Below are 22,753 nucleotides of genomic sequence, written 5' to 3'. Positions count from 1 at the left end.
AAAAAGCTCCCAAACCTTCTCTGTCCTCTCAGTTGGAAACCAAGTAGAAATAACTTCATAAACCTATTTTTTGCAGCACCAACCCCTAGAAAATATTTGTCTTCAGTTTAAATAAGGCATTTCAACAACTCTGCACACAACAGCAGATGTTCCATTCCCTGCAGGTGCTACGTGCACCCTGGCTGTCCACACCAGGCATTTTCCCTGGACACAAGAGGCCCTGCTCGTGCTCTCTAGAGGCACTTTTGCCAGGGTTCTCGCTGCAGACAGACAAGACACACTTCCACCTTTTTAGCATCTTTTTCTTACCCTTCTGCCACGTTAGTGGTAACTGCCTGTCTGATCAAGAATTCACACTGGGTAAGCAGACTGAGGGAGACAGACAAGGCAGAAATTCAAGGGGAGAAAGATGAATCACTCCAAAACTCTCTTTTCTGAGCAGGACGAGCCGTCCCCGGTGCTGTCCCACTGCGGCAGGGCTCTGCTATTCCAGATAAAAACTGATGCCCTTGAACTCTCCAGCCTAAAACTGCTTTTTGGCGAGGCTACCTCACGGAAGGGCTCTTGCTAGATTGCCCGTTTCTTACGGATTTCTCCTGTAGAAGGCTATAGACTGCACTGTTTCCTTTATGATCCCACAACAAACCATTGGCAAAGGCCATTAACCTCCCTGCCTCGGCCACCATCTGAAAAGGTGTCAAAGATTTTGCTTCATATATTTCTTTTTGAAGTGCTGAATTTAACAGTTGAAACAGTTCTGACAACTTTTCAAAAAGCTTTGGCTACACAGAGCCTGCTGCTGGTGTGTATGAGTGTACGTACATACACTTTTTGTGCATATCTGTATATACTTCTTTTTTATGTATATGTGTGTGTGTGTGCATCACAGATCATACGCTTTCAACAGAGATGTAGCAAAGGCAGTCCATGTGAGCTTCCTGCTGTTCCTTAGGAATACCAAGAATTATTTGCATCCACCGTGGGCCCAGCATCATGGAACGGAAACCTGACCCAAGACCCAGGTATCCACGAGCCGTAAGAATGACGGCCAAAGCAAATACCAAAACTGTAACCGGCCCTGCTGGTTGCTTCTAAAAAAACGTTGCAGCTGCCCAACAGAGGCTGCGTAACCTTGGTAGTGATGACAGCAGTACTGGGTGCTGTACCCAAAGGAAGATGACATTGAACATGATCCGTACATTGTATCTTCTAGAGTTAGACAACATTGCTTCTCCTCTCTAGAATGATTTACTGAACTCTGCCAACCGTTGGAGACAAAGTTCCTATTTTGCACCTTCAGACACCTTTACCAAAACCTCAGGAAAAGCACCACATTCACAAACAAAACACCAGCTCATCCCAGAACCGCACCTGTGACGCTACCAACACCCAGCACGGCCCCTGTGCCTCCAGCACTGCAGACAAAGCTCCCATACAGCTCCAGCGCTGAAGTAGTTCCTTCCCTCCACACCCCGCGTGCTGCAGGATAAAAGGAACAGCGAGAGATGAAAACTGTCCAGAATATTGCAGCTTCCACTTACCTGCTCTTTCTCACCACATTGCTATATTGCTTTTCAGCCACAGACCTGAAACTGTTGTACAGTACTTGACTAATAAGAGCTAAACTTTTTTTTTCATTTATTTTTCTTTTTTGAATTGAAGCAGCCCACAAAGACAGCATGCAGAGGCTGCTCTGTTTTGTATTCTTTCTATAAAATAGTCAAGGAGAGACAAAGCAAGTAGAATTGAACCCAATACATAATTCTAAATTAACAGTTTGCCTATGTTTAGACAGAAATGAAAGTAAGTAGATCCAGAGATTTAAAATACCCAGAAAATAATGGACGCAGCCTAGTCCTACAAAAACATTGTCGAATTTGGAGCAAATACCATGCAGCATTTTACCACAGTGCAATGCAGATATTTATTAGCTCTGTTGCTGTTCATAAATCTTGGAGACAGGGATTGACTGGGCATGTTTTTGAAAGAAAGTATTTGTAGTTACCTTTCTTTTTTTTTTAACCACCTGAAGCAAACCTAGATAGCATCTTTAAAAACTACTTTATGATGACAAATCATTCAATTAAAATACTTGCCAATACATGCTTTGCTTATAATCTATCACAAAAAGGTATGTGCAGAACATAATGAGAAAAGGAGCCAGTTCATTTCCAGTCTGTTCAGGTTTTCCGATCTCGCTCATCAGTGACGTTTCCAACCATTAACTATTTCCCCGTACAGCAGTAAACAACATGACTCACCTCTTTATCTTCTCCTCTTCCTCCCAGAGGGGGAACTGTGTAGAATGCATTGTTTTGGTCATTTCATATACATTTGCTTTGCTGCTGTGTTTTTATTTTTGAGAAGGCAAAGAAATGCATCTCGCAGGCAGAACCGGAGGCTGAGCGCGTTGTATTTAAACTCTTGGGGGTGCCTTTTGCATTCTGGGACTGACCTCTAGGAAAGCCTTGTTTCACAGAGAGGAGCATTAACTTGATGCTTCTGTTGGGCCAGAGGCGTGCAAGCTCTCAAAGCTATCATCCCGTGATCTTTTAGTAGTCTTGGACCCAGGCCAACTAAAAACACTAAGGCACTCCACTTAATATAGAATTTAATGCCGAAAACAGTGTGAAACGGGAGGAAATGTTTGATACGATCCTGTTCTATGCTGCTATATTTTATAAAAGGCAAAGTTTCCTCAGGAAAGTTTTGAATGCTGTATCAGTGCAGTGTAAACAACCTGAGGCTAGGCACTGTCAGAACGGGACAGTCTTTAAACTAAGCATCCATGACAGAATGCGTTAATCGTAGATCGTAATAGAACTGCGTATCAGTAATACAGCAAAGATGTTCCTATGCTACTGGTTTAGCTGAGCAATCATAAGTGGGTGTTTCCAAATAATAGTCATTGTATCATGTTTGTGACTTCACCAAAATCTCTTCTGATCATCAAGAAAACCTGCGACCAGGTTGAGCTTCAGCCCACTGTTCTTCACCCACCAGGTTATCTCATCTAGTGTTGTTTATAGGAGCTGGGTGTTGATGTAGTTACACCTCGATAGACCTCAGTATAAGCTGCTGGCTTTTCAGCCCATATCCTCCCTTCAGTTTAATCACGGACCATACATACATGGATTCCGCATATCAGATCTAATGATAGAAGCGATGCTCGTTTTACTGCTTTTCCCTTCCTGACCACTACCACTTTCAGATGGCATAGCGGTATCACATGGGACACCACGGCAAGCGCTGCAGACATCCAGGAAACGGAGTATGAATTTCTACCCCTCCTCAGCTACTGGCAGGAAACCACTTATCAGTGCTACTAAAAAAAATACATAGAAGAAGAAATACAGTTTGTAAGTTTTATGATAAAGGTCCTACCAAGCGCAGAAAACTATTTTCTGCTGTATGAGTTAGTGGTTTGCCTTTGGTTAACATCTCTGGCTTTGCTGAGGACTGCGAAGAGTTGATACCAGCAGTTGTTGGCTGAAGCCTAGTACACAGAGTGGGTTTCTCTAGCACTGGTCAGCTAATGCAGTGTTTGAAAGCAGAAGGAGGTGCTGCTTCAGAAACAAATGCGGGGTTGACTATATCCGTCTGAAGTAACACTTACGTTTCCTGAATCTTAGGCCATGCTGAAAATCCTTGATTTGCGATTCCATTAGAGTATCTGCCATTTTCTGGTAGGTGAATATACTGAACGCTGAAGCTGTTTGAGAACTTGCACCAGTTGTGCTTTCCCTAATTCATTGTACTTGGGACTCCACACTGATGAAGCAATTTACCATTCTGGAGAGCTGCTCCAGGCAGAATGCAGCAGCTTCAGGAGAAGCAATGGAAAAACAATCCCAGCCTTCCAGGCCCAACTGGGACCACTGAGTTTTTGATCTCTAGCCACGGAAGAGAATCAAAATGAGGTACATTGATGAACAAAGAGTAATGGTGGGCAATTCAAAATGTAACACATTGAAAAACGTATACAGTGACAATGTACCAGACCTTCCATTCATCCTTTAGCAAGCACGGTGTTATCTTCCTTTAGTGAGTTCAGAATATTGCAGTCTGTAAATCTTTGTCAAAGTCCTCAGCTGATGCTGGAGATCAGGTCCATGATATGGCTGGAGTTTGTGCCCGACCAAAGACGACTATGAAAATCTCAGGATTGTCATCACTGCAAAGAATCAGGGAAGTTGACTGCATATTGCACAGTATGTCCTTTGTGCAACGTATCTAAGATCGGGCGAAACTTGGCTGTGGGTGAACTTTCATAGGCCTTGAGAGATGAATCTACAGTCGGAAGGATTGTTCACTTTCTGCAAAGTACAATTTATGCTAATTTTGATGGCATTGCTTGCTTAAAAGATGCTAAGGCTGCCAAAATATTTGAAAGGGACACAACTGGAAGAAGAGGCGTTATATGCATGAAATAGAACAAGAATCTTTTTTATTCTATACAAAGAATGACTGAATTTTTACACTTAAGTTTTGGTGGGCAATATGTAAGTAGCGTAACTCTTTATACTGAATTTTATCTGAATTGAGAAATTTATCTGAACTGAATTTATCTGAGAAAGTAACTTTAAAAAAATGCATTCTTCGTCTACAATTTTAACTTGGGAAGACTTTTATAAAGGATGTCTATTTTTAAGACAATGCAAGTTCTCTGTGTTGAGGAACAGGTGGTTCTGTCTCCTTGCATATTAATTTGCAATTATAAAACAATGCCATTTCCTTAGAGGACGTAAAAGCAGAGCTATAAACTGTCAATTTTCTCTTCTGCTGGGAACAATCACTTCAGAAAGAATATTCCCTGTGAGGTACATGGATACGAATCTTCCTGACAAACATCTCCATTGGAGAAAAAGGGCTGTCAGAAGACCTCCCACCTCCACATATCAGAATGGGTCATGGGGAAGAAGCTCTTTCAAAAGGGAGGTAGAAGTGTGCCCCAAAAAACCACAGGCATAGAAATATGGAGCTAGCCTGGAGAACGGTAAATACGAGTCAAATCCGTGTTACATCTGACTTCACCAGTTTTGCAGAAAAACAGCACTTCTATGGCAGACTGCATTGGAAAGCAGAGCTAGCTCTCTGCTCTATTCTCAAAGCCCCTTACACAGAAATTCCCCCAAAAGACCAATGAAGAGCAAAAAGATAAAGGGCTCTCCTTTGTGAAAAGCAGCCTTTGTGTCAAGACAGCCTGCTCCAACCCCAGCTTCTTAACACAGGGAGCATGGCAACACGATCTCTTTAAACATGGGCACCTCAAGTTAGGCAAACCTAAGAACAACTGTTTTAAGAAGGAATTGACTGTCACAGTAACTCTCTATTGCTGTCCAGCCAGAGCAATATTGCTGTTTCTTAAGGGGCCTTCAAGGACTTTTGCTTTAAATATGATATAAACTTCAAACCACGTTCGTTCTGATGAAAAAACTATTTCCTAAGGACCTCCCATCTTTAAACTTGTCAAAGAAGAAGTGATGCAATTTTACACTGTCATCACCCTGCCCCCACCAGTCCTTGGTAAATCATTCAGCTGCTGCGAGCAGCAGACTTGACATGAAAACCAAATTAAAGTCAAGATAATTGCATATAAGGGAGACCATTTTTTTCACCAGCAAGTTTCTTACAGAAGCAAAAATGTGACTAGTAAAAGCTGGTAAAGAGAAGCTTTCTATGCACAACTGGAAGTGCCCAGGATTTGGAGCTCCTCCCTGCTGCGTTTCTTGTGCACCGAGATTTTCTCACACCATTTCAGCTAAGTAGGTACTTGGAAGAAATGATGCTTCCTTCTCAACTGCTAGCAGTATGATCTCAAATAAACATTTATAGCTAACTGAGATTAAATCTGTGAATCTTTAAAGTTTTGTTGTTTGTTTTTTCAATTGTTCCCCTTTATGTTGTAGCTTCCTTAGTAAATGTTGCGAACGCAAGAAAAAAGGCACACATGATTGAAAAATGAATTACACAGATGTAAGTATTCAAAAAGCCACTGTTGGAAAAACAATATTTTTCAGGGTTATGGCTGGTTTGAGAGGGTTTTTTGCCATGTTATTACACTAGATTAATGTTTTATGCATCACCTTTAAAATTTTAAACGATTTGGTTTCTCACTGACTTGAAAGAGAAGGAAAAATAATTCTAAACTGTCAGTAATTTTCTGCACCAAGTTTGCAACAAACAGGAGATCAAAGAAGAAAAAGTTACGACACTGCCGAGGCTCCAGAGTGCATTCCATTTTCTGGGGCGGATTTGGCTTGGTGCAGGGCAGCTTGAATTCTGAAATGTGTTCTTGTTTCCATGGAGTAATTCTTGTAGTTTTGTCTAAAACAAAAGCAGATCCACTCTGATGAATATATATATTTTAAACATTTTCAAGTTATCCTTATATTATTGTTCTAAGCAAAACAACTGTAGACAGCAAAAAAGCCTGTCTTCACAAGCTCCTTTGTTGCCTACTCTAAAATACAAGGCATGTGTCCTAGGCAAACAATGCAGCTCTTTGTTCTTTATTTGTAGTTCCACTGTCTGGCAATTACCAGAAAAATATAGCTTAATAAGTAATTGAATCTGTTCCACTCAATCAAAATATTGAGTTCACATTAAATATCTATAGCATCCACTTAGTTTACATTCAGAAAGTAGGTTTTTTTTTCCCCTCTCAAAGTATAACTGACAAAATTGAATACAAACATTTTCTTTTTATCATTTTAATAAGATGGACTCATCTTAATTCAGCAGACACATTTCAAGGAAGTAGAGAAAAGACAAAAAAAAAAAAAGAAAAAAAGAAAGAGAGAGAAGCTGAACCAGAAGAAGGGAACACCCCATCAGCATCCTGTGGTTGTCAACAATGTGTACTGTGTGTAGGAAATAAGCCCAGACAATTTGCTGCCCTAGAAGCTTTGAAAGAGAAAGTGGGCACACACGAGACTCCGTATCAGCTTTCGAGGAGCAGTTCACCAGCCCAGGGAAAGACTGGCAGGACGTCCCCCACAAACATCTAGCGGCTGACTCAGCAGGCTCATCTGCCTATAGTCTCCAGTAGCTACGTCACGCTCTAAAGAGTTACAGAAACGTTAAAAGATTCTGTATTTTCATGGAAAAGCTTATATAAAAAAAGAAATTTTGCCCCTAGGACGACATAGAAAGTGCAGATCCTACTTAACAGGAATTAACATGTCAGCTCTTCCAGGATGGATACAGAATCCAGATACCAAAGAGGCTTAGGCCACGCTAATTTTCTTTTAGAAGATATTTGTCATCTTTACAGAAACATAACATTAAGTATTAAACAGTCTGTATACCTTAAAAGCATTTCCGTTCAAAATTCGTAATTCAAATCAAGCATGGAAGCATGGTACCTGTCACTATGGCAGTGGCAGTCTCTTTGTGAAAACAAGGAATTCCACACCCATCCTACACCAGCTTGTAATTTTATGTATGCAACACCCAAGAGGCTAAATGAGAAAAGGAGGTGACTGGGTTGTGCTACATGCTGATCTGAAAGTATTTGGAGTTTTTTCTTTAAATTAAGTAGATTTTGTCATGCAGATACTGTATTTCTCATCAGTAGGCTGATATTCTTGCTTGTAGCTTACGGTAATACAAATAGAAATATTTCCATGCATGACCAAGCCAAAACTGTTTATCATCTCATTCCACTCTTTCTCCCAGAGTTGAAACATTCAAGCCAGCAGCAGCGTGTGGATTTAGGTCAAGCAAATCAAGCGTCATGCACAAGCCGAGGGCTCGTCTGCACTCCTGCCAATTGCAAACATAATTCTGCAGTCCTGAAAGCCACCACGGACAACGCGTTCTCCATCTAGTGGCTGCAAAGACATTCAGCATTTTTAGCTGAAAGCTTATAAACCCTGTGCATTTTAATACAGTGTAACAGCTACAGGTGGAATCGTAAGGACTGCACTTTTTTTAATGACTGACTGAAACAAAGGGGGCTTTTGTGGTGTTTGTGTTTGGTTTTTTTTTTGCGTATCATTACAGTTTCCATGAGTTCTTTGAGCATAGCCAGTCTGAATATTAGCTTTCCATACACTGGGTAACAACAAATTTTTAAGAGCTGCTGTCTGCTGGTGCTCTTCTTAAAGCCCTCGAGGGGACCTGTGACCTGAGCCACACAGAGCCATCGGAGGAAAGGTGCAATGGCTGCAAGTGACAGAAGTAACAGATGGAATGAGAAGCTCTGAATGATTAATTTCTAGATCTCCTCTTAAGAGAGATTCGAACAAAGGACATGAGGACAGGAGGACAGGCATGCTTTGAGGAATGTGAAACCAACTGAAACGCTTTCCATTGCGTTTTGCTAATGCAATTTTTGCTCTTCTTAATATCTTCCATGAGTCTACAGAGAACCAGGCTCACAAGCATAGGAGATTAAGAACTACAATATTTTAATTTTTGTGTTGACAGGCTTTTGGCATAGTAGGCTGATTCACCACTCTGTCTTGCATAGTGGACTGACTTGGACAAAAGCTCAACACAAAAACTCGACCTGACCTCTCTGAAACTTGGGGCCAGACATCAATTTTGTAGCTGCTAACACCTGCGGCAGTGACTGGTGTGACTCCCCGCACTTGGAAAGATGCAGACATCTGGACTCATTCAGGATCCAGGCAGAGAGGTGAACTACCCTGCTGCAGGATGCTTGAAGAGGGCGAGGGGGGCGAGGGTTGTTTGGTTTGGATTCCCTCTCTGCCACTCCCGCAGGAAATTTTGGCTCAGCAGAGAAGTAAAGGCTCAGACAGAAGAAAAAACTGTATTTTGTTAATTTTATAACAAAGAACATACACGATCAAGTCCAACTATCATGATCAAGTCCAACTATTCCTGAAAAACCTACTTTGCTAGAAAAATCAATCGCACAAAATAGTAAAAGCAGGCGTTTCAGTTGCCTTTCAGATGCAGATGAAACAATACAAAGATACTAAATGCAACCTGGAGCATTATCTTAAATGTCAAGGAAAGAAAACAGCACCGCTAGCCATGTAATTTAAGTAATGCTATTTTAGCTATAACACAGAGCTTTGATTTGATATATTTTTTATGAATAAGTAAATAGACTACAAAGATTATTACATTTTGTTACACATGGATTATTTCTTATGGAAGCCTTTTACATTCATATTAACCTCTTAAAATTTTTTTTTTTGTTCTTGTCAGAATGGATGGGTAAGTCACAGACTGAACAATCAGATAATGTCCACCACTAGAAAGGTCCAAACCAAAACTAAGGCATGCATGCTTCCATTGAAAAAATGAAACGATGAGTTTCCATGATATTAATGAAATGTTTCTGCTTCCCGCTAACCAGTAAAATACCATACTGACCCATCAGACATCAGCACAAGCTTTTCACTTGCTTACTTTGCTCTTTCCAGCAGTTTTATTGCTTTTTCTCTTCTATCCTGGTCTAGATACAGTATCGCCAGCTCCAGCAAGGCATTTGGAATTAGATAATGGTCATATTTTATCTTCTTCTCACTGCATTGGAAAAGAAATAGCCTCAAGATCTTGAAATGATATATTGTTTCCCTCATTCAACAGCTCCAAACACAAATAAATAGGAGATTAGCTAAGATCAGAAGGAGCAATCAATCTCTATTACAACACTTGTCATGTTCTCTATCCAAAGCTACCTTCCAGGTTATTAAATGTGTATTTTGCATAACCATCCTACACAGTATGTTACTTCTCAGGATTACAAAATATTGCCTTTATCATCAGGGAAGTATTAGAAAATATGACAATGTTATGAGCTCTATCCATGTGAACTAACAAAAAGAGTTGCCATTCACTGCATGATGTACAGAAGTTCCAAGTATACCCATGCTGCCACCTGTCTCTGCAGACTGCTTTTGGCTTTTTGGGTACAGCTTCTTCATGAGCGGTAAGAGGAAGGGGGGGGTGAAAAAGGGAAGTGGTATCTCAAAAATTTCATGCACCTATAGTTCCCAAAAAAGGACAAAATATCTCAGTAAAAAGTGCAGATTTGCAATTCTTCTTCCATACATGGCTAACAACACTGGCAATTAAAATTGCAATTCCTTGATATCAAAGCAACTGAAATAAATACTAAAGATACTGCAGTCCTCTCCCTTCTATGCATATCACAGTTGCATCTCCTCTTACTTGAAATGAATAGTTACTGAGAAATTCAAGAGCTCTCCTATATGCCAGGTATGAAAACTTACTTTAAATAGATGTAATTAAAATGGTCTTCTGCTTCTGAGATCTTGCCCAAATGCTTGAGGCATAAGCCCTTTAACAGTTTTATCACGCACTGGTCATCTGCTAGTAATTCTGTAGCTGTAAGATGAAGTAAATGGCATGTTTTAGAAAACTCTAGAGCAGCAGAGACTTTTCTACCTGTAGGAAAACTTTTACACAGGTAGGTGCGAGCACAATCCATTTAGGGGAACACAGGACAGAAGAAACTAACTGGTCAATTTAGTTCATTTAATGCAGAGACAAACACGCATCAACCTTTTCATAAATCGATCAAACTTTGCCTAAAAACTGTTGGGCTGTTCTTTCCCTCCCTACTCCCACTGAAAGGCTATTCCACAATCTTATTGTTCTGACACCTAAAAACTAATTTAAAGGCTCCACTTTGGAAATACTGAGGTCCAATTTATAATCTCTTAACCTTATGCCTTTATTGCTCTTTAGTAGGTATAGCTCTTCTCCTTCCTTGACTTCTAGTCACGTGATCTATTCATAGGCAGTGTTTTATCAATTCTCCACCTTTGTTTGGCTAAACAAAAATATGCCAAACTTTGCTACCTGCACCTCACATAGAATCATAGAATCATACAGGTTGGAAAAGACCTCTAAGATCATCGAGTCCAACCGTCAACCCAACACCACCAGCCCACTAAACCATGTCCCTAAGCGCCTCATCTACACGTCTTTTAAATACTTCTAGGGATGGTGACTCCACCACTTCCCTGGGCAGCCTGTTCCAAGGCCTGACCACTCTTTCAGTAAAGAAATTTCTCCTAATGTCCAATCTAAACCTCCCTTGGTGCAACTTGAGGCCATTTCCTCTTGTCCTATCGCTAGTTACTTGGCAGAAGAGACCAACACCCACCTCGCTACAACCTCCTTTCAGGTAGTTGTAGAGCGCGATGAGGTCTCCCCTCAGCCTCCTCTTCTCCAGGCTAAACAACCCCAGTTCCCTCAGCCGCTCCTCATAAGACTTGTGCTCCAGGCCCTTCACCAGCTTCGTTGCCCTCCTCTGGACACGCTCCAGCACCTCCATGTCCTTCTTGTAGTGAGGGGCCCAAAACTGAACACAGGATTCGAGGTGCGGCCTCACCAGTGCCGAGTACAGGGGCACGATCACCTCCCTGCTCCTGCTGGCCACACTATTTCTGATACAGGCCAGGATGCCGTTGGCCTTCTTGGCCACCTGAGCACACTGCCGGCTCATGTTCAGCCGGCTGTCAACCAGCACCCCCAGGTCCTTTTCCTCTGGGCAGCTTTCCAGCCACTCTTCCCCAAGCCTGTAGCGTTGCCTGGGGTTGTTGTGGCCGAAGTGCAGGACCCGGCACTTGGCCTTGTTGAACCTCATACAATTGGCCTTGGCCCATCGATCCAGCCTGTCCAGGTCCCTCTGCAGAGCCTTCCTACCCTCGAGCAGATCAACACTCCCGCCCAACTTGGTGTCATCTGCAAACTTACTAAGGGAGCACTCGATCCCCTCGTCCAGATCATTGATAAAGATATTGAACAGGACCGGCCCCAGTACTGAGCCCTGGGGAACACCGCTCGTGACCGGCCGCCAACTGGATTTAACTCCGTTGACCACAACTAACATGCCCTCATCTTCTTACCATACCTTCTTTTCACCTCTTTTGAGTTTATACTTCTGCGTGCCCAGAGTCTTACCAGCCTTACCAGTGCCTAGTTCAAAGTAATTACTAACAACAACTTTTCTCCATCAGAAAATTTTTTGCATGATACATTTCAAAGAAAACATCTGGCTTTTTCACAGCCATTCCATATAGGCAGCTTAGTCTTAAAGCTTACAAGCAAAATCTTCAGCTTGCTTGCTCATTTCCAATTCATGAAATACTAGCTAATAAGAATTTCTGGAAAATGTGTGATGCTGCGCATCTTGTGCTATTGAACGTCACCCTGTTTCCACTACTCCAGTCCTTACCTGGTTCTTCCTCCACCACTCCAGCTGAAGAGAATGCTGATGCATACTGCATGAAATAGTTGCTCCCCTTTGGACTATGCAGTTGGAGGCCTTGATCCTACAACTGGAGCCACTTCTATTTCCAAGTCCCACAGAGGCCCCTACATACATATGTCACCCAAGCAAATCCCAGGGAAGATGCCCAAAGACGATGCAGCAAACTAACTTACTCATCTACACGTCTTTTAAATACCTCCAGGGATGGTGACTCAACCACTTCCCTGGGCAGCCTGTTCCAAGGCCTGACCACTCTTTCAGTAAAGAAATTTCTCCTAATGTCCAATCTAAACCTCTCTTGGTGCAACTTGAGGCCATTTCCTCTTGTCCTATCGCTAGTTACTTGGCAGAAGAGACCAACACCCACCTCGCTACAACCTCCTTTCAGGTAGTTGTAGAGCGCGATGAGGTCTCCCCTCAGCCTCCTCTTCTCCAGGCTAAACAACCCCAGTTCCCTCAGCCGCTCCTCATAGGAACAGGGAAGAGGGCAAAAGCTGACACGCAAAGTATGTGAGATGACTCAGGGCCACAGAAGAGGTATTTCATAAGAATAATTAAAAAAAAGCAGATCAGTTGTCTCTTCTGGAGACATGAACACGTTCCCATGCATGTATTTCCTCTACTTATATCCTACAAACTGCCCTGGATTGTATAAGCAAACATTTAGGGACCTATCCTAGAGACAATTATGCGTATCAGATTTGCATTTCTAGACGTTACTTCCACTAGCAGACTTCCTTTTACATCTTATATGGTATAACGCTGCTAGGAGCACATCCTCAGATTCATAATTTTATAGTGTTAGATTCTTGCATTATGAATCTAACAGTAATACAGAGAAAATAATAGTTTAGCCCCAAACACTGCCAGGAAAGCATGACACCTGGAAACAGCAAGTCATTATTTGGAACAGGTAATACTTTAAATTGTTGGCGTGTTTAAAATATACCCCACTCTTCGATGACATGTCCTCATAGTGTTTTATAAATATGAATCAGCTTTTACAAACCCCTGCGAAAAGCCAGCCTTATCCACAGTTTACCAACTAAGAAAAAAAGGGAACAGAGAAATAATTCACTTATTCAAAACATTGTAGCAAAATGGGTGACAAAGAAGGTGAAAGGGTCAAAAGCCTTCTAAGATGTCACCTTCACTGAAAATATTTTTCTGTTCTCTTTTGCAATTAATTAAAAGGGAGGTAGCTTTAGCCAGTCTTTCAAATCTTGTGTAACACAACGTGCACAGGAAGACCGAGGTCCTAGCAAAGACTGCAATGCAGTGATTTAGCCCATATTCCTTTGTCAACAGGGGCTTGATCCTTTTGCAGGAAGGTAGTATATAATAATAAGATCAAATATTTAGTAAGAGAAAACTTTGTGAGAAAAGGTGTGCAGACTGGTTGCACTCCATAGGAGCTGGGAAAGACTGGCAAGAAATAAACATCAATTCAACTTTCTCATGGATGGCTAATTAATGGACTGACAGAAGATGTGGTAGCAGAGCCTGTTCCAATTCAATACTGTCCCCTATCTTGTGCTCATTCATAGGGCAAAGGAAGCCCACCCCTGGTGTCCCAGCTTTCTATAGCATACTGTTGAAACACAAACACAATTCAGCCCAAGGACATCATAAATTGACAGCACTTTTAAAACAGATGACCAACTTGTCTCCTTCTATTTATCCTTCGAAACTGAAATACAGTATCTGAGGATAGCAAAGCTTCATGATCCAAGTAATCAAGTCAATGCATATGCTGATTTTGATCTAGCAAAATAAACAGTCCTTTAATACATGTCATAAACTATTCCTAATACACATCTGTGGATGGAAAATCACTTGCTACTACTGTAAGTTATCGCTATGTTAAAAAGGAAAATTATTCCTATCTGCATAAACAGTTTATGGTTTCATTATCTGTGTTCCTCCTATGATCAGATTAACTTTACAAATGAGTGTCTCTCTTTATTCACAGATGATATCTTTAGGTATTGCACTGTAAAATACCTGTTTAAACCATATCACTGATTACCTGAACTTCTTGTCAATGCTTCTTCTGCTTCAATTAAAGTCTCTAACATGCCTTCTGTTAAGTTGGGACATTTTCCAATTACAGCATAGCCATTCCAGATATACATCATTTCCTAGGGTCAGGGAGAAATGACAGCATCATTAATTACAGTACTGGATAAATGCAGTTATCAAATACTTTAGTTTATCTCTGTATGATGAAAAAGTTACAGATTCCGTAAATAAAAAGTCAGTTTGTCAAAACATATTTTCATTGCAACTGAAAACTTGTTACATTGGTTTTCAGAACAAATTAGCCCTGAAAGACAACTAAAGAGCCATTTACTACACACAATGCAAAGAGGTTTGCTTGAACAGAATGAAACACAATCTCACTTTTAGATGAAGGCAAGTACCAACAAAACAGACAGACTTAAAACATTCATGCCACATGGCTAACTGTCCCTTGATTAAGATCTCCTCTTGTTTTTCAGTTCTATCCTAGCCAGGGCAGTAATAACTATAAATAACTACAATGTATTGCTTCCACAGAAAAATATGAAATCTCAGGACAACAAAACGAAACGAAACGAAACCCAAAAACCCTAACCTTTAAGTAAGGCTTCAAACAAACCCACTGAATTTTAGAGCTGAACTGTAAACCCCTTAAACTCCTCAGGTTTGTTTGATGTTCCCATAGAAAGTAACTTCCTTCTTATTCAACTGTTCTTAGAGTAAATTTTATTAGAAACTATTGGTTTAATTCCTATTTGTTATTGGGGTTCTCTCTTAGAGTATATCACCAGACCAAATGAGCCCATTGCCACTAGCAGTCACAAAGTTAAAGATATTATATTATAGAAATATTATAGAGACTTATGACGGGTCCTCATGACAAGTTATTTATTCTACTTTTTTATATGACCTAGTCTGTATTTGATAATTTAAAGCTTTTTGATAAAATTTCTGTATAGGATAACTGAGTTCCAGAACTATAATACGAAAAGCTGTAAGGCTAGAATAGCTGAAACTATGTTAACCCCCGTCACTGTTGTTTTCACCACCTGGTCTCTGTTGATTGGAAAACCTGCGCTGAACTTACTGTATGTAGTGCAGATTGGTTAACATGGTTTTGACACAGAAGTACTCAAACTACATTTATTCTAGGCTAAACCTCTGAGCTAAGACTTGCTTGAGGACTCGCTCCTCTCAGCAACTCCCTTCACAGTGAAAAGAAAAATCCTAGAGATGAGATTCTGCACCCAATGTCACATTCTCAGGGTGCTTTTAACTGTTCAGCTGCGGCATCTGCTGCCTCAGAAATGCAACTGCAGCAGAAACAAAGGACGTAGTGCCCGGCCACTCCAAGGAGAGCCCTTAGTACAGAAACCTGTTCTGCTAAAATCCCATTAGAATAGCCCAGCCAAACCCCAGGTGCGTACGTTTCTTACTCTATCATCTCTGAAACCTGAAAGGCAAATCAAAGTAACCTCATTATTTCTCTCATTTCAGTCTTATGACTTAGTGGAAAGTGGCCCCTAGTGAATACCCAGGCTATGCTGTAACAGCTCTATTTCTTCGAGAAGCACTGTGTCACATACCCAGCTGGTGGGCTGAGAAATGACTACTCTCTGGTGTCTCCAAGGGGCTCTCCTCGTTCAGGCATTTTCTTAAAGAGTATTTACTAATTATCCATCTGTTTCTCAAACGCAACAGCTCAAAGCACTGCAAATGTTAACACCACTGCACTTGGCAAATCCGTGGAGTCAAAATCCTTTTATGTTCTTTTACGTGTTCTTTGCAGACAGATTTTTGTAAGTGCACCACGAGCGAGGCAATGGGTGCCTTATGCAGCTGTTCTCATCTGGCCACAGGGAACTGGCCAGCATCACAGGGAAAAAAAAAAAAAAAAAAAAAATCAACAGTATGCAATGGTTTTCTGGAGTGACTAAAGAATTTGGCTGTTTCATGCCAGCACCCGTGAGTTGCTCTGGAGAGCACCAAATTGCAGACATTCAGGGGCACATTAAATAGATGCTTACATGCAGTCCCCGATTCTTGCATTGTTTCCTTGATTTTTTCCCCCCTAACTTGTACCTTAAAGTCTTCCTTTGGTAGTCTCAGCAAATGACACATGACAGAAGAGACCTAGGGCAAAGTTCCTCAAAAGGGAATCAAAAGAAAGCTGTTAGGAGCATGCTAGTCTATAGCTGGAATAATGAGTTACACATGCAACACATTTACGTGTCACAAACAACTGGCTTAGTTCCCTGTGGCTGGTGCATGCCCCAGTTTTACAGCATTCCTCGCATTCATTTGGCTTTGCTTTGGGAACATTCCAGTCTCCTGCAGAGGTTTTACCTTAGAAACATGGAAAGATACTATTCTAATTATCTCGTTTTTATTTCCATAGATTAAAAAAATGGTAATAAGGGGGTGTGTGTGTATTTCTAACTTACCAAAGGTGGAACAGGCAATGGAATAGGGTTTGAAGAAAGATATCGCCGAGCTTTCCGAATTGCAAACTTTTCTGTAGGCAGTGATTTCCCTGCAATTTTCAGTTTCAAACTGGGAACAATCCTGAAAGTTTAAAGGAAAATGTAAGGAAATTTTCCTCTGTAAACCTCTGGAAAAAAACATTCAAACTTAAAAAAAAAAAATCAAACCAAAGAGAACTTAAAAAAGCTGTTACACACTGAGATATTGCTACCTCTAGGGAAGCTGAGCAATACATATTCACAAAAGCTGTCTTTATGCAGGGCACGTATCTCTAGGCTTCCACTTTAATCAAGCAGGAGGAAGAGGGACTCTTCCCCACCCAAAGAATAAATTAGATGATGCACGTAACTTATAAAGGGCCCATCTCTCCTCACAGTCTAAGAAAGAGGCAAGCTAGCTTTTGTCAGTGTCCCTCCCATTCTCCCAAAGACCAAACTGATTCACTTGTAATGGATCCCAAACGCAGTGAAATCTGCTTGTAATGATTATGTAAGATATGGAAGACCTGAAAACTATCAATATATTGTAAGCACATTAAAAAGTGATATTTAGATTTTCTAGAAAAATTGTAAAAAACAAAGTAATCCATTTTCTTTGCCCAGCAAAGTTTAGGCATTTTTGAGTTTAAACATTACAATTAGGTTAATTCACTGTGTTAATAATGCATATATTCACTTGCACATTTAACTATTTCATATTCCTCTCAGACTCAAAACCCAAGAATCAAGTTGTACTGATGTTGTCTCCACTAAGGAGGCACACATCTTGTAGCATAATCCATTGAAGACTTTCAGATCTTACATGCCATTTTGATTAAAGAAAAAAACTGAAAAAGAATGTGAATATTACATGCAACAGCAGCAGCCACTGTATGGCTGATAGACCTAATATCCTGTCTCTAAAGTATTTCCAGGCCAGTAGAAATCTGCTGTCTGAACTCAGGGTCCACTTTAGTCTAAGGGAATGTTTCCTTCTGCAATTTCTTACCAATCCAATGTTACTTGCGCAGATTCTCCAAACTGCACAATGAATTGTTTTGCCTCTCTTCCCCCAACACCGTGCCGTGAAAAGATAGGAAACTCCTGTAACTGGGAGTTAGTGAGTTTTACCTAAATAATTCAACTTCACTGTCTCCAAAAGGACTGCAGTCATCTGGTCCAAACATACTGAGATAAGCAGCTTTCATGTAAATGTAAGTAGCCTGCAAATGCAATCAAGAATATCTGTACAGAAAAATGAATTTACAGCATCACCATTATTGACATAAAGCACAAAATAGCAACAAAGAGGAAGAATTTGCTGCTTTTGCTCAGACAGATGTAATCTTACAACATTTTAAGCAGGAGGTAAGTATTTTAGAAAGTGGAGTATAGAAATTTTTTTTATCGTGTATGTCTCTGTTTATTTCATATCACCTTATAGTTTATGTGCACATTCCAAGAACAAATGTCATGTTTATGTAAAGTGAATTTTTATTACTCTCAGGAATACATGCTAGGAAACTCATGAAAAGGTCATGCTCAGAGAAAAAAAAAAATACTACTATATAGTCTATGTGTCCAATCACAGCTTGGTAGCATATCTTAAATATTAGGTTCTAGAGAACATGAAACGGTTTTTGAAGGGTTTCGTGATTTCGGAGTATGAAAAGTACTGATTTCATAGGGATTCCTGAGCAACCATACATTCAGCAACCAAGGAAAGCAAAGCAGCAGCAGATGTTACAACTCTTAGAACAGTAGAGAATAACAGTTGGTGAGTTCTTGAGTACTGCTTTAAGGAATCTACAGTAACTCTGAGTTTCAGGAGTTTTCTAGAATATTTTAAGCTGTGATTATTTATTTACACCGGAATCTAACAAGTGACCATCTTTCATTTAGCTCATGTAGTTGCTAGTTTGCGACTATCTCGCTGCACTGTAGATTACATATTAATAGAAAGCATCTTCTCTGCTTCTCTAAGGCCCCTGCAATATAACATAAAACTCGACACACAGTTTAGAAGGATACACGTTAATATTCATCCTACAGCATTTCAGGATATTAAAGCTTTTAGCCAGGTGACGCACCCCTGGCCGCGGGAGTTCTGCGGGAGCTATTCAGACGAACGCACCTGGCTGAACGTGTTGCTGGAATCCCCAGGGGCACAGGGGGTCCACACTGCAGTTTTCACCGAGTGGGAGCACTGAGAGAGCTGCTTTCACCTGGCTGCTTGGAACGTATGTCGGTTTTGGTTCCACTTGGCCAATACATACAATGTGTAGTAGAAAAAACAGGCAGAGATACCCTCCCCACACACATAGTCTGATCACATTAAGAAGAGACAAACCTCCAATTAACCACACTCCTGCCCCAGCCAGACTTAATCCCTTCTGACAGATTTCCCTGGGGCTCAGGGGAAGATGAAGGGAGGAAAGCTACCAAGGTTCTGGATGGAAGAGATTCTCCCTTTCAGACACACAGGGCAAGGCGCCTCTTCTAATTATATTTATTATCCTGGAGGCACCATCATGGCTAGCCTCGCTCATCACCAAAAGAGCTTATAACCATAATGTAATGGAAGAAATGGCAACTTGCGCCATTAATTGCAATGTGTTGATGACACAACCAGTCAATACACAGCAGAACATCTGTAACAAGCTGTTCTTCATCTACAAGTCAGGCCCAAAAGATTTCTGTTTGCCCACAATCTGTTCAGATTTGAATGTCTGCAGTTCACATTGTTCTATAAGAGCCACAGCAGACCAGGTTTTGTTTTACAGTCTTCATCTTCAAAGCTACAAAAGCTTCAAAGCTACAAAAAGTCAACTCAATCTGATTGAAAGTTAATAGATACTACAGGGCCTTCCGCCCTCCTGTTCCAGTTAACTTACCTTTGACCAAGTGTTTTCTTTGCTTAGCAGGTCTGCGTAGAAGAAAGCCATCTTCCACTGGCGCTTGTAGGTGAAGCACCACATGAGCTCCCAGTAACACATGTGATGAAACTGCTTCCAGTATTGCTGAGCCTCACAACATTCTTCATATCTATTAACTGCCTGAACACAGAGATTTCCAAACACTGCCTTAATCATGTGTAAATGCACATACACCAGTGCTGTAATAGACACTGGGACTCCATGATCTGCCGGCATGGCTCCTGCAACTTCCAAATTATTAACAGCCCAGTATTCCCCAAAATCACATCTGTTGGCTTCACACAAGACGTCCCTGGCTCCACAGTCATCCTGGCATTAGCAAGTTTACGCCTGCCACAGAGCTCCCCATAATTGGAAGTTATATTAAGTCCTAAGCATAGGCAAAATGAATGTTTGTGTCTAGGGAAATTAGGAAACTAAAGTCAAAGGACAGATGCTCAGCTGAGATTTATTGTTGCAGCTCGAAAGGTTTCAAGGGAGCTACTGCACTGCACACCAGCTGATACTCTGTCTCAGAGTATTTTGGACATGCATTCTTCACCTGCCTAATTCTTTCAAGTCTTGTACGACTCTCCACTCAGACTGAAGGTAAAGGATTACCACTGGATGTTATTAAAGGCACAACTCGCTTCAGGATAGGAAAGACAATGAGAAAACTGTGTCATTAATACTGGCGGACTAGATTATCACCAGAAATTGAGAAGGGTAGCAAAACAAGCTGGTCCAACAAAGCTAGTCAAAATAGTTTTCAAAATGATGAATTTTATGTAATCCATAAACTATAAATTACGTATAGGCTAAAGCCACAGGAAGCATTAGCCAAAAAGGAAACATTGTTCCTGGAGGAGTTGTTCCTAAAGCTTTCTAGACTTACTTTCCCAAGAGCAAAAGGATTACTTACCGCATCAATATTACCCTTTAGTGTTTCTATCCTGCCTGCAAAAAACAGGAATATGGCTCCCTGTAATAAATAATAATAAAAATACAAGTATTCTATAACAGTTTTCAAGCTGACCATACAGTCTAAATTTGGCAAGAAAACACTGAACGATCATACCAAACTAAATTATGATTCATTTTACCTTTGGATAGCGAGCCAAGTAAGGCTTAAGTAGTCTTTCTGCCTCCTCAATATTTCCCTTTCCTGTCCCTAGAATGCATAAAAATGCGAGTGATAAAAATATTAAGAAAAGAAAAAAAAAAAAAAAGAAAAAAGAACAGGAATGCAAAGTACGATTAGCCATCCTCATCTGACCGATACGTAAGCTCTTCTCCCTGATAAGTAAGGCATAAATACAGGTTGGTATCACACTAAGCCAGCAAGCAGGAAGACCTGAACAACATTGTGCTTACTGACTTGAAAACTCACTTATGCGCAGTGCAACACATTTTGTAGAATGCTTTAGCAGGAGATAGCAGGGAAGTGTATCTCAGCGGGAAGCTATCACCTCCCAAAAAGGTCAGGGATGACATATAAATGTGAACAAAGTATTCAGGAATTCATCACTTACAGCCATTATTTTAACCTCCCAAGTAATGCACCTGACTACTGAAGACAGATTTAGTTCTCACAACTTCCTTTGCTAGCCCCATCATCTCCCTTCTTAGGTGTTAAACAAACCTCCATCTTGAAGATTAAGACACTCTCTTCAGTTACGATCACTACTGTAAAATCACCCACAAATATTTAATCTGATCACGAACAAACAATTCACCAACAAATAGGTGATGGAATCATCTTTTTCCCCTCTGTGTCCCACAAGAACTAATCAAATCCAAGAGTTATTATAAACAATCTTACCTAACACAAAGGTCATGAAAGTATGATAGCAAAGCAACAGCATGGTACACAGCACCGACCTAAAGCTGTATGATGATGCTCCTTCTTGAAGCTGCAGCAGACCATGCTCCTGTGCAAACAGAGGTGAGGGGGACAAAGTATTGGAAAAGAACCAAACTACTTGCTAGTTTGTTAACTTCTGCAGTGACATCTACAGATTGCTCACTCACCAAATTCCCAAAATGTACGGACATACATTGCTTACATAGCAATCAAAGATAAAAACACACATATGAAATTATCTAACAGTTTTTCATGGAGTTACTGCTTAGCCTGGAAAACATCTCATGACAGAGCAGCAACTTGGGATTTATTACATGGTTAACATAAGAGAATGTTAGACAACTTATCACCATCATCCAAGTGCTGCTGAACAGCATTCCAGAAACAAAAACCAGAGAGTTTTGAAATGCAAGGCAAATAACACATATTGCCATTGTGCAGTGTATCCATGTATTTTGTTATTCACTGCATAAGCAAGTTAAAGATATCAAGAAAAAAAAATCTGCAACTAGCAGGGCAAAGGCTAACAGGGCAAAAGGATGTTTTTAAGTATGTTAAGAACAAAAGGAGCTTTGCAATGATATTGGCCCACTACCACCAGTGGAAAAATATGATGAAAAGAAAAATACTTCTGTTCCCTTTGGGAAGAACTAAAGCAATCAAGTATAACGCTGTGTTCATATTCAGTGCGAGCATGATGGATAACCAGCTATAAGGATTCAAGCTCCTGAGGCAACAGCATTTAGCAGCCCATTCTAGGACTGGTTCCATGATATCAACAGCAAGACTATAAATATACAAACATATTAAACATGAGATCTGCCTACTTGTAAATATGCACAGTAAGATGTCCACTGTGTGCTGGGGAAAATTCTGTTTAAAAATTACACTATGACTGCATTGGAAAGTTACTGGAACATGATGTATGTGACTATAAGGACAACCTTCCAAACCAGCTACACTATAAATAGGGACCCTGAGGGATGCCTATCAGAGCCACTGCAAAAGGGATCAGAGGGAGCACTCAGAGCATGATCTCAACACAGATTTTCATCCTTTGTGTGTCCTTGTCGACAGATGGGTGTTACCCTACTTCACTTTTACCACCTACTGTGTAAACCCTGAAGCCTGTAATCATATTCTAATTTTCATCATACATGTATTTTTCACTTAACTAGTGTGGTTAATTGTTTTCACATAAATACAGTTATTTTGTGTTTTTAAAAATATCTTAATTTATTACATTAATTACTACTACAGGGAAAGG

The 22,753-nt window shown here is 40.6% G+C and overlaps 1 protein-coding gene across 1 annotated transcript in view; it reads right to left on the bottom strand.

The window, feature by feature from the left end:
* Positions 1-4,430: 4,430 nt before the first annotated feature.
* The window catches only part of TTC39A (tetratricopeptide repeat domain 39A), a 50,887-nt gene continuing 32,564 nt past the window's right edge, over positions 4,431-22,753 (bottom strand). The window contains exons 9-18 of the mRNA XM_075155791.1: positions 21,445-21,553; positions 20,726-20,793; positions 20,545-20,604; positions 19,602-19,763; positions 17,839-17,930; positions 16,690-16,810; positions 14,253-14,364; positions 10,215-10,329; positions 9,388-9,504; positions 4,431-6,327 (exon numbers count right to left, since the gene is read on the bottom strand). Coding sequence (XP_075011892.1) covers positions 6,207-6,327; positions 9,388-9,504; positions 10,215-10,329; positions 14,253-14,364; positions 16,690-16,810; positions 17,839-17,930; positions 19,602-19,763; positions 20,545-20,604; positions 20,726-20,793; positions 21,445-21,553 — 1,077 coding nt within the window. The 3' untranslated portion in view covers positions 4,431-6,206. The remainder of the gene's footprint in view (positions 6,328-9,387; positions 9,505-10,214; positions 10,330-14,252; positions 14,365-16,689; positions 16,811-17,838; positions 17,931-19,601; positions 19,764-20,544; positions 20,605-20,725; positions 20,794-21,444; positions 21,554-22,753) is intronic.

The sequence above is a fragment of the Calonectris borealis genome, chromosome 8 (genome assembly GCF_964195595.1).
Source record: "Calonectris borealis chromosome 8, bCalBor7.hap1.2, whole genome shotgun sequence".
Classification (NCBI taxonomy): domain Eukaryota; kingdom Metazoa; phylum Chordata; class Aves; order Procellariiformes; family Procellariidae; genus Calonectris; species Calonectris borealis.
Note: the sequence above shows the minus strand (reverse complement) of the source record. Positions and strands in the feature narration are given on the sequence as shown.